Raw genomic sequence first — 13891 nt, 5'->3', positions numbered from 1 at the left:
CCCTACTGTACGTTACCACACTTACTAAACGGCGTGCAGCATGTATCTCCGAATGAAGCAGACCATGTGATCACCTCAAAACAACAGCAATAGCAAAATAAAATAAATAAAATAAACACATGCATAATTGGTGAAGGCATGCTGCAGGCGATCTACACGGCGTCGACTTTGTCGCAACGAAAACACGCGCACTGTCGACCCTGCCGTCATTCGAAGTGCGTTGCAACAATGACGATCAGACTTACGTACCCGGTCGGTTTTGTCGACACTGCTTCCGATGTAAACAGGATCATGCGTCTCGGGCTGGAAGGAGAAATGCCAAGACGTTCAAGCGAGCACTCTGCGCTTTATTCTGCAGGCAGTATGTATAGCATCGAGACGTAAGGACAAAGGACAGGACGCGCGCCTGTCCTCCTTGCGTTTGTTTACGACCTCGCTGCGCAGCAAGCAAAGTGAATGTCAACCTACTCGCCCGAATGTACGCTTTGCTGCACTCAACAGCCACCATTGCAAAAATAAATCAATAAATAAATATAAACGAGAAACGCACACACAATGGGTCTACGAAACACACGGTACGCACACGTTTGCTCATCAGATTCGTTACAACAGTTGTGTGCGTTGGTTTTTTTTTTTCATTAACTTCATAGCTCCACGTTTACTATAGAGTGAGACGCGGAGCGCAAAGGCGTAGCGTGTAAGCGAACTGCGCCGCGAAAAAACAACGGCCCTCGAAGCGCGCCGTCAGGTGAGGGTTATACCTTGACGGCCGAGTGCCTGGCGGCGAAGGCGCTCTTGCAGAGGAAGCGGCCGAGCCTGAGCAAGCCGCGCAGGAAGTACCACACGGACTTTGGGCTGATGATGAGGTTGAAGGGAGGGGGCAGCGTCGAGCCTTCGTCGAAGTAGCCCATCCACAGCTTGGAGCGGGCGAACTTCCACTCGCGGTCCTTGTGGTCCTGCAGCACACGGGAACGAGAGGGCGGCTCCGGCAACAGCGACGCGGACCGACGGCGCACATGCTGCGGCCGCTCATCGGGCGACTCTTGCTCGTCATTCCTCGCATCTAACAATATCGGCCGACGAACTTTAGTTCGTTCGTTTGTATTAAACACAACTTTTACCGAACGTGTTACTGAAAGTGCTTATATTCCGTGGTAAAAGACGAATATCAGAAAGTGACTCGCTCACCGCCTGACAAGGAGCGCTAAAGAAAGAATGCCACTCGAAAACAGTGTCGCCTGTATAGACATATACTTGTGCGCTATCGCACAATGGAATTGAACTTGTTAAAACGTTAAAAAAATGTAGGAGAAAGGAAAGAACCGTGGGAGACTTCTCCCCACTGATTGTACATTTTGCAATATAATTTTCTGTCTCTTAAAAATCCATCTTTCCAACTTGCAATATCATGATTTAACAAAAGCGCGGGTCACCAAAGACGCATGCTGCTGCCTGTGTCGAGCAGTCTTAATGCGTCCCTCGAAATCGACGTACGCACAACATATCGAGCATCCGGGTCTAAATCCGACCTCACATTTGAGCAATGCATTAAAAGTTTAAAAGAATGCAGCCGATCCAAGGTGCCCTGTTGTGAATCTACGTCCAGCGAAGCTTACGACACAGTGTTCACGCGCGCCTTCTGAATTCGCTCGAAGATGCCCCATACGAGGAGCTCTGCAATGCAACAATTGAACGCAACCAGCATTATAGGTCTCAATGCGCTCGAGTATTCCCTATACGACGAGCTGAGCTCTGCAATGCACTAATTGAACGCAACCAGCGTTATAGGGGTTGAAAGAGGCAAGCTGGCTTTCTGCGCCATTTGTTTGCGGTACCCGACCTACCCTTGGAGGCGCAGATGCGACCGTCCACGCGGTTGCCACGTGGCGGAGCGCATGCGCAACATGAGGCCATCTCCTCCGCACCCTCCCTCCAGTCTCGTCGCGGCTCTCTACATCATCTGCCATTGGTGTGCGGATTCCGTCCGCGAGTCTTGCCATATCTGCAACTTCAGCTACATTCACTGAACTAGCTGCACTGCGGGAAGCTTTTATTTACATCATAGACCAGACAGCTGAGTCTTGAGCCACCTTCGCCAAATCAAGAGCGGCCTTGCAGTCCCTGAAGTTTCCACGCACGCAGTAACAACTTGTCATGGGCATCAGACGCCTATGCAATAAAGCCTGAAAACTGCGTCACAGCGTTGTGCTGCAGTGGTTACAAGCCCACTGCGGAATACAAGGCAATGTCCAGGCTGACCATGTTGTCAATACTGGACACGACACTTGGAGAGAAATGGTCCAGATAACTTTCTCGAAAAAGACGCGGCGACATTTGTATTTGCACACGCTTGGCGTTTCCAGCGATCCCTCTGGATAGATGCAAGCCATCAGTGCGGACCTCTATACTTAATTCATACATCGCGTGAATTTTACATGCCGCGATGGCTCAATAGGCATGGCCAAACATGTCTACCTCGCATCCGACTCAACAAGGCCTACACGAAGTACTCCACGTGCAAGATTAAACTGACAGACTCGCCAATGTGCTTTGTATGTAACGGCCTCGAGCATCTGAAACATGTTCTGTGCGACTGCTGCCGCTACGCGTAAGAGAGGCAGTCTTTGAAGGCCGCACTACACCTTGAACGGGGCTCAAGCTTTGAACTGCAGCACATTCTCGGCCCACGACAAATCACCGCGATAGGCGCCACGAAAGCGCGGCTGCTGTTCTTGCGGGCCACAAGCCTTGACGAAGCGTATATGCCTCATAGCCTCATAGCGTATATGTGTGCGTGTGTGACTGTATGTGCTGTTAAGTGTGGCACCCGGGGCCCATAGGTCTTCTGTCACGCCCCCCCTCCGGGTGTAGCCCGCGGAAGGAGGGGTGTCTTCAGACGTATATAACCCCCCCCCCCCCTCTACTGGCCCCTTGCACCCGGGGCCCCACGGCCCCGCGGCCCCCCTCTTCGCTACGCCACTGGGGAGGATACCAAGGGGTTCCTGTAAATTCAGTAGTTGAGTGTGTGGGACGACATCGACAGGACGGCAACCACGTCCTAGACGATCTTATTGCGGCAATGGCATAATTTCCACGCCGCCCGTTCGGCGCAAGCCTACGATGTGGTGATTGTTGGCTTCTACATACGTAGTCGGCAAGCGTAAGGAAGAAAAACATGGATTGTGATGTCATCAGCGACTGTAACATGTACGGTCGTACGTACTACATATGGCTATTTCATGCGGTGTGTATTAAAATGACAATGGCATTTGTACGTTGGCGAATAAGAATTAAAACTTGATTAACTTGGGAGAGCATGAAGCCTGTAGAACGTCGCAGTTTCTACACAGCGTAACGAGGTAAGTACTGGGCAAGGGGGGCCGGACGTGGTGCAGTCTAACACGGCACCTCAGAAGGCGAGCAGCGTGCAAGTGGCACGGGGTGCGCGAGCCGGGTGTTTCGAAAGAGCTGGCTGGCTTTGCAAACGAGAGAAGCGCGCGCGCGATTGTGGCCTAATAAACACAGGCTTTCAGTGTGAATTGCAAACGGCTAAACGGGCCCGCACCGCTGCCGCCCGCACCGCTGGCGCACGCAACGCTTCACGCCAATGGAGGTCCCCAATGACTTAGGGTTTATCAATATTTGAAAATGATCGCATCCGTGGGTTCAGGCTAATGAGATCTGAAGTGAAACTGTTAGCTTACCCTGATGATGTAGCTATCTGTTGCGCGGAAAAAGAAAGTCGCATGCTTGCGTTCCCCCCCCCCCCTTTTTTTTTCGCAGTGTTTGTGATTCAGCGTCAGTCATTAGATGCACTTTTGTTGTGGCACTTTCTTTTGTATCTAGCGCCCACTCTTGCACAGCCCTCTAGGGCTGCGGTATGTACAGAAAGATAAGTAAGTACATAAAAATAAATAACTAAATAACTTAATAAATATAACCATCCCTAGTTTACAATGCGCTGCCTATATTTTATCGACTTGTTTGCATCTTCTTGCTGTTCTCACCCCTTGTTTCTTTAATGTCTGCATATGACCGCCCGTTAAGTAAACAATACTTAAATAAAACGGTTATGCGTGCACGTGTCCGTTCCATAACTAACATCTCCACAATCCAACATCTCTCGCCGAACAGCGACATGTTTATTCTTTAAAATTTGTTCACGGCATTACTAATTCGTCCTGTCGCCTCTCCAGTAACAAATATATCTCCCTTGCTAAATTCTCTACTAGTAGGAGACATCATGCGCTTAACATTACACCCTTTTATGCACTCATTAATACTTTCAAATATAGCTGTTTCCCTCAAACAATTGTAACTTGGAATTCACTACCAGGTACGAACTGTTCTCTCTCATTAAACGAATTCTTGTCTGTGCTTCCTCAACATTGCGCTTAACTCATTGCTATATTTCTTTGTTGCTTGTTCCTATTTTCTCGCACGCGTAATGCCAAGACGTGGGACCGTTCCCCACCTGCGGCAAATTGTTTTTTCAACCACTTTCATTGCCATTAATTTATCATTTCTTTATTTCAATAATTAAGTACAAGCAATTTTCACCATGCTTTCCTTGGTGTCCTTGTATATTGGCTTCTCATGATAGGATTAATAAAAATCGGGCCCCTCGGTTAACCCCCTTTCTTCTCGTTTGTTAGTTCTGTATTTCATTTTTTATATTGTATTGTATTATAAACTCCTGCTATAGCCCCACTAGGAGCTGCAGTATGTGAAAATAAATAAATAAAATAAATTAAGTAACTTTCATATACTACGGAACAGATAGCTAGCTATGGCCTAAGCATCAAAAGTGATTGCAAAAAGTGGGCAAGAGGTCTGAGCGAAAGGAACCAGAATTTCAGGCTATCGCCAGTAACACTTCCATTTGCCTGAATGCCCTTGTTTTTATTTTCTCAACAACCGCATCCTTTATCGCGCTCTTTTCCTACTGCTGGAATCATATCCATGACGTCGCAGAAAATCCGCAGAGTGAACAGCTTTCCATTTGATGGTGAACTGTCGTCTTCCTACGACAACGTCCATCTGGCTTTTGCTCAGCAGTTCTGCCGATGCTCTCAACTGCCGCATGGTAGGCTCTGTATCGCCATCTTGCCACCATTATGGCGAGCTCGTTCTGGGAACTGGAATGAACGTTCGGACAGACGACGACTCGTTTGGGCCGCCTGCCAAGCACCGCGTAGAAGCTTGGAGGGCATCGGGCACAAAGAGAATTACGAAGGTGGCCCCAATGCATCAAAACATGCGAGCTGGAATAACGGAGTCCAATTGCCTCGGCGGAAGCTGGGGCGCATTATAAATGAAAAAAAAAGGCAACCGTATCTCAGAAGCGCGACTTCGGCGCAGTTACTTGCCGCAGTGCGCAGCACTCTCACCGCAACGGTTCGCTTCGCAATGCAAACCAAGTGTCTGTCGCGAGCTATCTTTGCGACGCACAATATGGGACAGGGCAAAAAAAGAAGGAACGAGCGCGGATAAGTGAGAGATAGAGGCAGCCTTAGTCGAAAGCAAAGACACTATAGCACACTCTAAAAATTTTTACACCTTTATGAGTGCATAAAGGGTGTTCGGTTGTCCCATGGCAAACACCCTCACGTTTAAGGGTTAAGATCAAATTGTTGGTGGGAACCAATGATGGTATCTTGTTTGCCGACTTTTCCTTGGAAGTAAAATGGATGACAGCTGTGACAGGCGACATAAAAGTGCATTAAACTAAGTTTCAAATATGCCGCTATCAAATTCTCCTGTCGAGTTTCTCGGTGCGCCCAAGGCTGTAAGAATGCTTACATAGTTTTCAATTGCGTCTTTTCTCGTCGCACGTCTAGCTAGAGTTTATTTGACGTCCTCTATAAATTTTAAACGCCATAGTGGTAGGGGTGTTACTCATGGGACAAGCAAACACCATTAAGGGTGTAAAACCTTTTACTGTGCATCCGAAGACTGTGGTTGGCTCGCAGGATGATCTTCTGGCGGTCGTTAATGACAGACGAGAACTTGCACTGGGAGAGGCACTGCGATCGTGCGCAGAAGAGAGATAGGTGGCATGGAAGATGACGCGCGAAATGAGCGTCAATGGACGGCGCTGCTGATGGCCTATTCCGCGAGTCTCGTCATGGATCACTTCCCCCTCCCTATGCGGAACGTGATTAACGCCTCGGGCGGCTCTCATAAATATTCACCGCCTCCAGGCAAAGATGGCTCCAAGAAGCCGCAGTGCCGTATGCGCGACGGATCCCTGCTACCATTAATCAGCGAAGGTCGTTTCGCGGCACGCCGTTTTTGTTCGCTGCTCTCTGGTGCCGTAAGGAAGAGCGCGATAAGAACTGGCGATGTCCCCGGTAGCCTTCGCCTACTGTGTGCTCGGTTGCTCACGAACACACAGTGCGTGCAGCATGTCGAAAATCCGAGATCAATCAAAACAAGATGGCGACGAGCGGGCAACGGAGAGCGACCATGCTCGCGCTCTGTGCTTATGTTGAATTTCACTCGCGCGTGAGGCATCGTAACGGCAATGAGCTTTTTCTCGCCCCCACCTTCTTCTTTATATTGTGACATTATAGTGTAATTACAGTGCTAAAAAATTCCAAAGCCTCGCGTAGCTTATGGCCCGTCTATGTAAGTTCTAGCTTTCATGTCATTCATCTTCGAGTCCGAAATCCGGGTGGCACAATCAATGCTTCGCTGTCAGAAAAGACGCGTGAACACCAGCGGGAAACGCCGCAGTTTCCGCGTTCTTACGAAAGTAATGAAACTAAGCGAGAACTTTGACGTGAGTTCGAGCCTGTATATATAGACAAATAAATATGATCAAGAACAAGACGCAATTTAACCAAGCTTGCCACAGGGAGGCGGTGCACTGTTGTGATACAGGGTGTTTCAGCGAACACTTTCACATTTTTTTCTGAAGGTTGACTGTGGCAGGCAGCTCAATTCTAGTTTATGAGCCGGTCTACTACTGAGCCGGTATAAAAATAACCGACGTAACTTTAGGCCAATATCTCAATACTACCAGTGCCATCGAAACACTCGGAAAAGATTATGCACTTGCGACTCTACGACTTTTTAAATAAACATTCTCTAATTTCAAACTACCAGTACGGTTTCTTGAAAGGCAGATCTGCAGAACAAGCCCTTCTCGCTCAGAAAGAATTTATAACTCATACTTTTGAAGATAAAAACCTCGCATTAGGTATATACACTGATTTTTCAAAAGCTTAAACACTTACCATATAATGTTAGAACAGTATGGCGCGCGTGAAAAGACGCATGAGCTTCTGCGATCTTATCTCCAGTGCCGAAGTCAGTTTGTCACCTATTGTACTAATAAATCAGACTAAGAACATTACCACTGGAGCACAACAAGGTAGCATACTCGGGCCGCTTTTATTCGTTGCGCATGAAAATGACATTTTTATCCCACAGTTACCGATGCTAAATGAGTTGGTTATGCTGATGACGCAGCACTTTCTTTTTCAGCGACGTGAAGCCAAATAAGTTGGTGTCCATGGCAAATTATGCCTTTTTACGGGGGTATTGACCTTACCAAGAAATTGACTCACCATCGATCCCGGCTCTTAGAAAGTGGACATCCAGCGAAAGCTGTTGAAAAACCACCACTACAACTGCTGTGGGGGGTATGCAATGCTTTACTGTTTTAGAATAATGGTAGTAATGATAATTTTTACAGCACGCTGCCGACCATAGCGGTGCTGCAACAACATTGAAATCGGTGTCTAAGCTGGTTCTTTCATATGCATACGAAAGGCTAGGGACGTCACTCCCCAAGTCACAAGCTGCCGTCGCGGCGGAAGCTTGCGCAACAGTAATCTTTACTGGGAAACGTATGCGAGGACCGCTACGTGCTTCGCATTGTATGTAGGCGCAGGAGTTCCTTATCAATTATGTGGTCCGGATGCGTGTTTCGAGCTTGTTCTTTATTGAAACGTACGCTGTTCTTTATGTTGTATGCGTGACTCCAAAGAAGGTATCCACTGTTCGCTTCACTTTGCTGACTGCCTGAAACCTCTGCCTTACGGGGATACGAGCCATTACATTTGGGGTTATAAGCCATACATGATGATAGTTTTCTGTCGACGTTATACCACGAAGAAATCGCGGGATACAAGCCACAGACAGCTTCGCTGTAAAAATAATTACTGAAAAATAAGCAGAGGAAGAAAAAAGAACACACAGGCTGTAATCTATCGCACAAAGCACAGATTTTTTTGAAATGACAGAAGCATAATGTCTTCAGAATGATGAAATTCAAATTGTTAAAGAGGTTATGGCATTGGGAGTTACGTTCTCAGAGACAGAAACTTGAAACAAACAAGCAGAAAATCTCTGTGACAAACTAAATCGCACCACTGGACTGATAAACATCGCCACACATTAGCAATCAAAGCTAAACCTCTGATATAGAATGCCTTATTTTTACCTACACTAAATTATTGCCACCTTGTACGGGGCACAACGTCACTACAAAGTTCGGCAGGTGTTAGTCTTGTAGCCCAAGAAGGCGAAAGCCTGCCGAACATCTGGTAATACATGAAGTTCTACAATGGGGCCTAGACGTCTTGCAAGACATAACGAGCCACAGTGGGAAGTACACTTGTCGCACTGAGGCGACCTCCTCGCTATGGCGCACGCGCTTCTTCCGCAGCGGCGTACTTGCGCGGCCGTCTTCGCGAGCTGCAAGGGCGTGCACGCTTCTCCATCCGCCGACAACCGCCGCCGCCGCTGCGACTGTGACGTCAATGCGAAAAGCGCGCGCGCTTTTCTGCGCAACAACACCTGACGTGACAGCAATTACTAAACTTAAAATTCGGCAGACACTTAATACTGCTTACGTGCGGCAACGCGAAAACAATGTACCGTTTGTAGACCTCGGAGCTTCATCAACGCGCTCATTTTATACGCTCATGACGTGGCGCCACCTGCTCCGCACCGTCACGTGCGCCGCCCAGTGACGCAAGCACTAGTCAGCGAGATGGCTGTGACGTGAGGTGTGCAGTCAGGCGTGCACGAGGCACACCTTTGACAGCCGCAGCTTAGGGGAAGCGTTTCGCCCCCCCCCCCCCCCCCCGGAGGCCCGAGCTCGATTCTCCCCCAGACCGACATGTACCAGATTTCACTTTCAAAGCCACTCATTTACTTTGTTTACAGCAACCTCTCAGAAAAGTGTGACGTCAATCCGCGCATATTTTGACGTGTTTTTATTCTCTGCGGCGACGGCTATTTCCCGACACGGCGCAGTTTTGCCAAGGCAACCGCCAACACAGACACCTAAGGCTTTCACCTTAATAACATGCAGGAAACCTTAATATATGTCAAAAGCATGCAGTTCGTGCCATTGCGAATGTCTAATATGCTACACATACATCCCCTTATTTGAATACATTTATTATACTAAACGTTGAATCTATATACGCATTCCGCCAGTGCTGTGCTTCCCCTTTGGCCATAATATCCAATAATAAAGACTGCACCAGCTTGTTTTATTTGATAAAGTGACACTACTCATACAACGCAAGAAATCAAAACCCTTGGCTCCAGCGCATGTGCCGCACAACTTTTGGAAATCAATCCTTATCATATCAGCTAGCTGCAATCTCAAACAGATATGCCAAACTTGGCATAAGCGCTGATATTGCATCCACGCGTATGTTTCATAGGTTTTTCTGTCCGGCCATGATGCGGTTCAGCACTGTTACGCCTCAAAACGGCAACGGGCATTCCTTAGGTGCTTCCCTGAAGACATGCCCTTCATCAGCACCCGCCCAGACGGCGACGGGGCACGACAGACTGCGGCGCGTAAACAATGGAGACGAGTCTTGTGCTGGCCTTGTTGGCACATAGCTTGAGCAACGACGAAACCCAACCTCCGAAGACGCGTACACAAGAGGAGAGAAAAGCACAACACCACACGCTGGGACTCGCAACAGAGCTTAATGAATTAGGAAGGAACAGCGCCAACTAAGACGATCACAAGAGGGGAGAACGACACAGGACAAGCGCTTGTCCTGTGTCGTTCTCCCCTCTTGTGATCGTCTTAGTTGGCGCTGTTCCTTCCTAATTCAAGTATGCACCATCTAGCCCAAATGAATGTTCTCCTGAAGAGCTTAATGAAACACTTGGGTTGAAAAGAAAAGAAAAAACCAACGCACGCGTGCGCCACACGAAACCAGGCAGTCAGAAAAAACATGGGTGAATGACACATTTTAAAGACGGCATAAAAAAAAAAGTGCTCCATTGCATGATTCTAACCGTGTTTTTTGGATTTGGTACGGTTCAATGACTTCTCTTTTGCATATCGTGGCTTCCCTACCAATAACTGGGCATCGCCATAAACAGGATGGCAAGGGCAACTTCGGCCGTGAGCAGACAAGTTTGCCTCTCCACATGACGTCAGAGACATTTCATGTTCCTTTAAGCGAACATTGACACAGCGCCCCGTCTGTCGGATGTTCGCTCTACTCCACGACAACAACATGCGGTAAACAACATGGGTAGTGCAGCCTGTGAATTTTGAAACATGGCGAATATTGCAGAAGCTCTTAGGTTTCCGATGTTCAATCCTGGCACAAAGTCTTGAAAGCCTACATGGCGCTGAGAACACAACTGGTAAGCCGTGCCTAGTGGCAATTTTTTTATCGTTGTGTGAAAGCTTGTGGATATTAGGAATAACTTCCACTCGCTTACGATCCTCATTTCCACGTTCCTTTACTCTACCATCTGTTTCTTTTTTCAACCTCTTCAATTCAGTTTCGGCTACTACCTTTAAGATGTTATCAGGGAAGCCAGCCGCATTTAGACGCTGGATCTGCTCACCAAAACTTTGCAGCATTGAATAGTGGAAGCTTTTCTTGCGGGGCTTGCAAAAACACAGTGCTGCTATGTCTCGCTTCTCTAATTTTGAGCGTGACTACTCAAATGGTAGAAGATGCTTCTTAGTGCGGGAGGCAGACATCCAGCAAACGTGTCCGGTGTTGGAAAAGGTCAGTTTCAAGTCTAAAAACCTTATTGCATTCTCTGACGCCAGTTACTTGAGGAAATTTACAGTTTTGCTGCATGCTTTGAATGAGTTAAAATGACACATATACCATATCCATGTCCGTGGGGTTCTTCGGGCTTAACAAAATTTAAAAATCATCAACATACCTGAAGACCTTTGCCACCCTATCTTGAACCAACGAGCAACTCAAAGCATTGTCAAATTAGAAAGAAAAAATTTTGCACAATGAGAGTGCCAGGTTGAACACTATACAAATTCCGTTCTTTTGCACAAACAAAGTGTCCTCAAATTCAATGAGCAGAGAAATGTCGCCTTTAGAATGTGTCATTCACCGATGTTTTTTTCTTTATGACTGCCTGGTTTTGTATCGTACATGCGCGCGTTGGTTTTTCTTTTCTTTTCGACCGAAGTGTTTCATTAAACTCTGTTGCTAGTCCCAGCGTGTGTGGTTGTTTTTTCTCTCCTCTTGTGTACGCGTCTTCCAAGGCTGGATTTCGTCGTTTGTCAAACAAAGGAGCGCACTTCGAGGTGACAACAACCACCGCCCTCCGCGGAAACGGTGACGAAGGACAGTCTCCTGACCTTGACAAGCTGACTGTCAAGGAGAGCCCTCTAATCGATGCAAGGAGCCAACGTCGTTGACTTCAATGGGAACTGTGTCGACTTGATGTTCCCCAATTACTACGTGGTTGCTTCATACGCGCGGGCGATAGCGCAACATTGGAGGCGTAGTCCGGTTGAACGGTGCGGCCTCATGGGTAGGATTTTACGAACGGTTCGAGGATTGCGATTGGCCGAGACACAGTCACCAGATTCCTTAGTCTAGTCACCTAGGGAAATGAACTGCTTTGAAAGCGGACTCCTTGGATGCAGTGATGTGTCCTGACGTGTGCTGACGTGTGTGTGCTCAGACATTTAGTGAGCTCACACATTTCACGTTCTACATGGAGTGGGCTCCCACATCTGGAGCCATTGTAGATATGTAAAACAAACCCTTTTCTTTCGCTCCTACTCCCGGACACACTAATCCCTGTGCCAGGAGACTTCATGGCCTAAACGCTACCTCGAGCAGCAACAGTATTGATACTCAGTAAATATTTTATGCTTGCTACTGGCACAATTCAGTTGTATCGCGCTTTTTTTGTTGCAGTCACAAAACGCCGATTCTTGTGAGCCCATAATATTTTTCAATAACTGTTTATCTTGACTGCTGCATATTTTTGAGTGTTTCACTTTCTTGAAGCATGTGCTCTAGAGTTCACTTTCATTCTTTCCTTTTCTTTATTCTACCCGTTGCGAATATGAGGCTAGTAACACTCGAAATTATTTACATATTTTTTTATTCAATTCATTTAGCGAATGTGATTGCATTCCTCGATATATGCAATGAAAGGTGATTTTTATGCATTCTTGTTGATTGTTAGTCTCGCGGGGGTATCTTATCTCTTACGATATGTTTTCGTTTTCTCTGTGTTTTGTTTACTGCGCGTGTTATTTATTCCTTTGCAGCATGTTCTTGGTATTGAGTGCTGTGCACACTTTTGAGTGGCGATGTATCTGAATTGATAACCCTTTTTCTGTTTATTAGGTGCGTGCAGAATTTACACTGTACGTTTTTGTCATTTCCTCCACTTGTACGTTTTAAAAGTGTACCACGACTCACTTGCTGTCGAACTCTTAAGGGGGCCGGAGACTAGACAAGTGTCCGTTTGTAGTTTGTAGCGAGCTCGAGGTCGCGGGTACGATCCCCGCCGCGGCGGCTGCACTCTTTCGTTTCGCTTCGCCCAGATTTTAACATGTCTGTTGCATCCGCGCAATTTTCGTTAACTCCACGCATGCACAATAAAAATGAAAGTGAAGAGGAAGTTGACATACCTATCTGCAGTGAACCCGCAGTGCGCTTCTTGCACAGAATACTTTAGTAACCAGTTTTTTTTTTTCACTGCGAGGACATGTTAGCAAAATAGAACATGAGCCAAAATATGTGGGCGCACCCCAAACAGGCGGGCTTCGTTTCGCATGCGGCAGGAAGATGCCTGCGTGCAGCAAGGTCCTCGCGCACCCATCGCGAGTAATCCGTGCGAAGGAAGCCGGAGAGCACGCAATCAGCAGCCGGCAGAGGAGACAGCTTTGTTCGACTTCTCTAGAGGAAGCGACCGACCGGCCTAGAGGCGATATTGCCGCTCCGCGCGGTGGACAAAGGACGGCGTCATTTATTCGCAGCCAGAGACGGGAGCCGAGCGAGGCGTCGTTCCCGGCTCACAAGTGGTGGCATGCAGACAAGCGGAACGGCCACAGAGTCTCGGAGAAACAGAAAAGCTCCCGGAACGAGGCAAGTGCGGCGGGAGACACTTAATTATTTCGCTGTTGCTCGTTTCATCCCGAAAATTTTGGACTGGCTCATTTATGCGTCGGGCGTAGAAAAATCGGGGTGACGACGTTTTGAAGCCGCCCGAGAAAAGCGAGGAGTGCTACGACATTTCCACAACGTGATATGTTCTGGAGTCAAGGGTCGGTCGTTTGTGTTTTACGCCGCCTTCGAGAAGTGCTTACGAAATAAAGAGAGCGACGGGGAAAGTACGGGGCGGGTACATTTCTCGCGGCAATCGAAGCCAGCGACGCGGCCCCACTGACTGATGCCACCCTTGTTGCACTGCGTTTTTGTCCGGCAATTTATGCGAGTAGCTTCGTTGCTTCCCGCCCGTCTTCTAGTGAGCGTCTCTCCAGCCCCGGATGAAGAGTCTGGCGGTTCAACCTCGCGTCAGAAATGAAAAACAAATATTCGCGCTCTATTTCTCCCCGCTTACCAGGTCACGCGCGCCAATTCTTTCGATGCCGAAGATGAACTAAGAGATATTTCTC

General features: G+C 47.8%; 1 protein-coding gene across 2 annotated transcripts in view; it reads right to left on the bottom strand.

The window, feature by feature from the left end:
- Window positions 1-13891, bottom strand: part of LOC135920167 (transient-receptor-potential-like protein) — a 211262-nt gene that overhangs the window by 18377 nt on the left and 178994 nt on the right. For both annotated transcript variants that reach the window (XM_065454312.2, XM_065454313.2), the window contains 2 exons: window positions 762-956; window positions 250-303 (listed from right to left, as the gene is read on the bottom strand). In XM_065454312.2, the coding sequence (XP_065310384.2) occupies window positions 250-303; window positions 762-956 (249 nt within the window). The remainder of the gene's footprint in view (window positions 1-249; window positions 304-761; window positions 957-13891) is intronic.

Source organism: Dermacentor albipictus, chromosome 3, assembly GCF_038994185.2.
Source record: "Dermacentor albipictus isolate Rhodes 1998 colony chromosome 3, USDA_Dalb.pri_finalv2, whole genome shotgun sequence".
Lineage (NCBI taxonomy): Eukaryota > Metazoa > Arthropoda > Arachnida > Ixodida > Ixodidae > Dermacentor > Dermacentor albipictus.
Note: the sequence above shows the minus strand (reverse complement) of the source record. Positions and strands in the feature narration are given on the sequence as shown.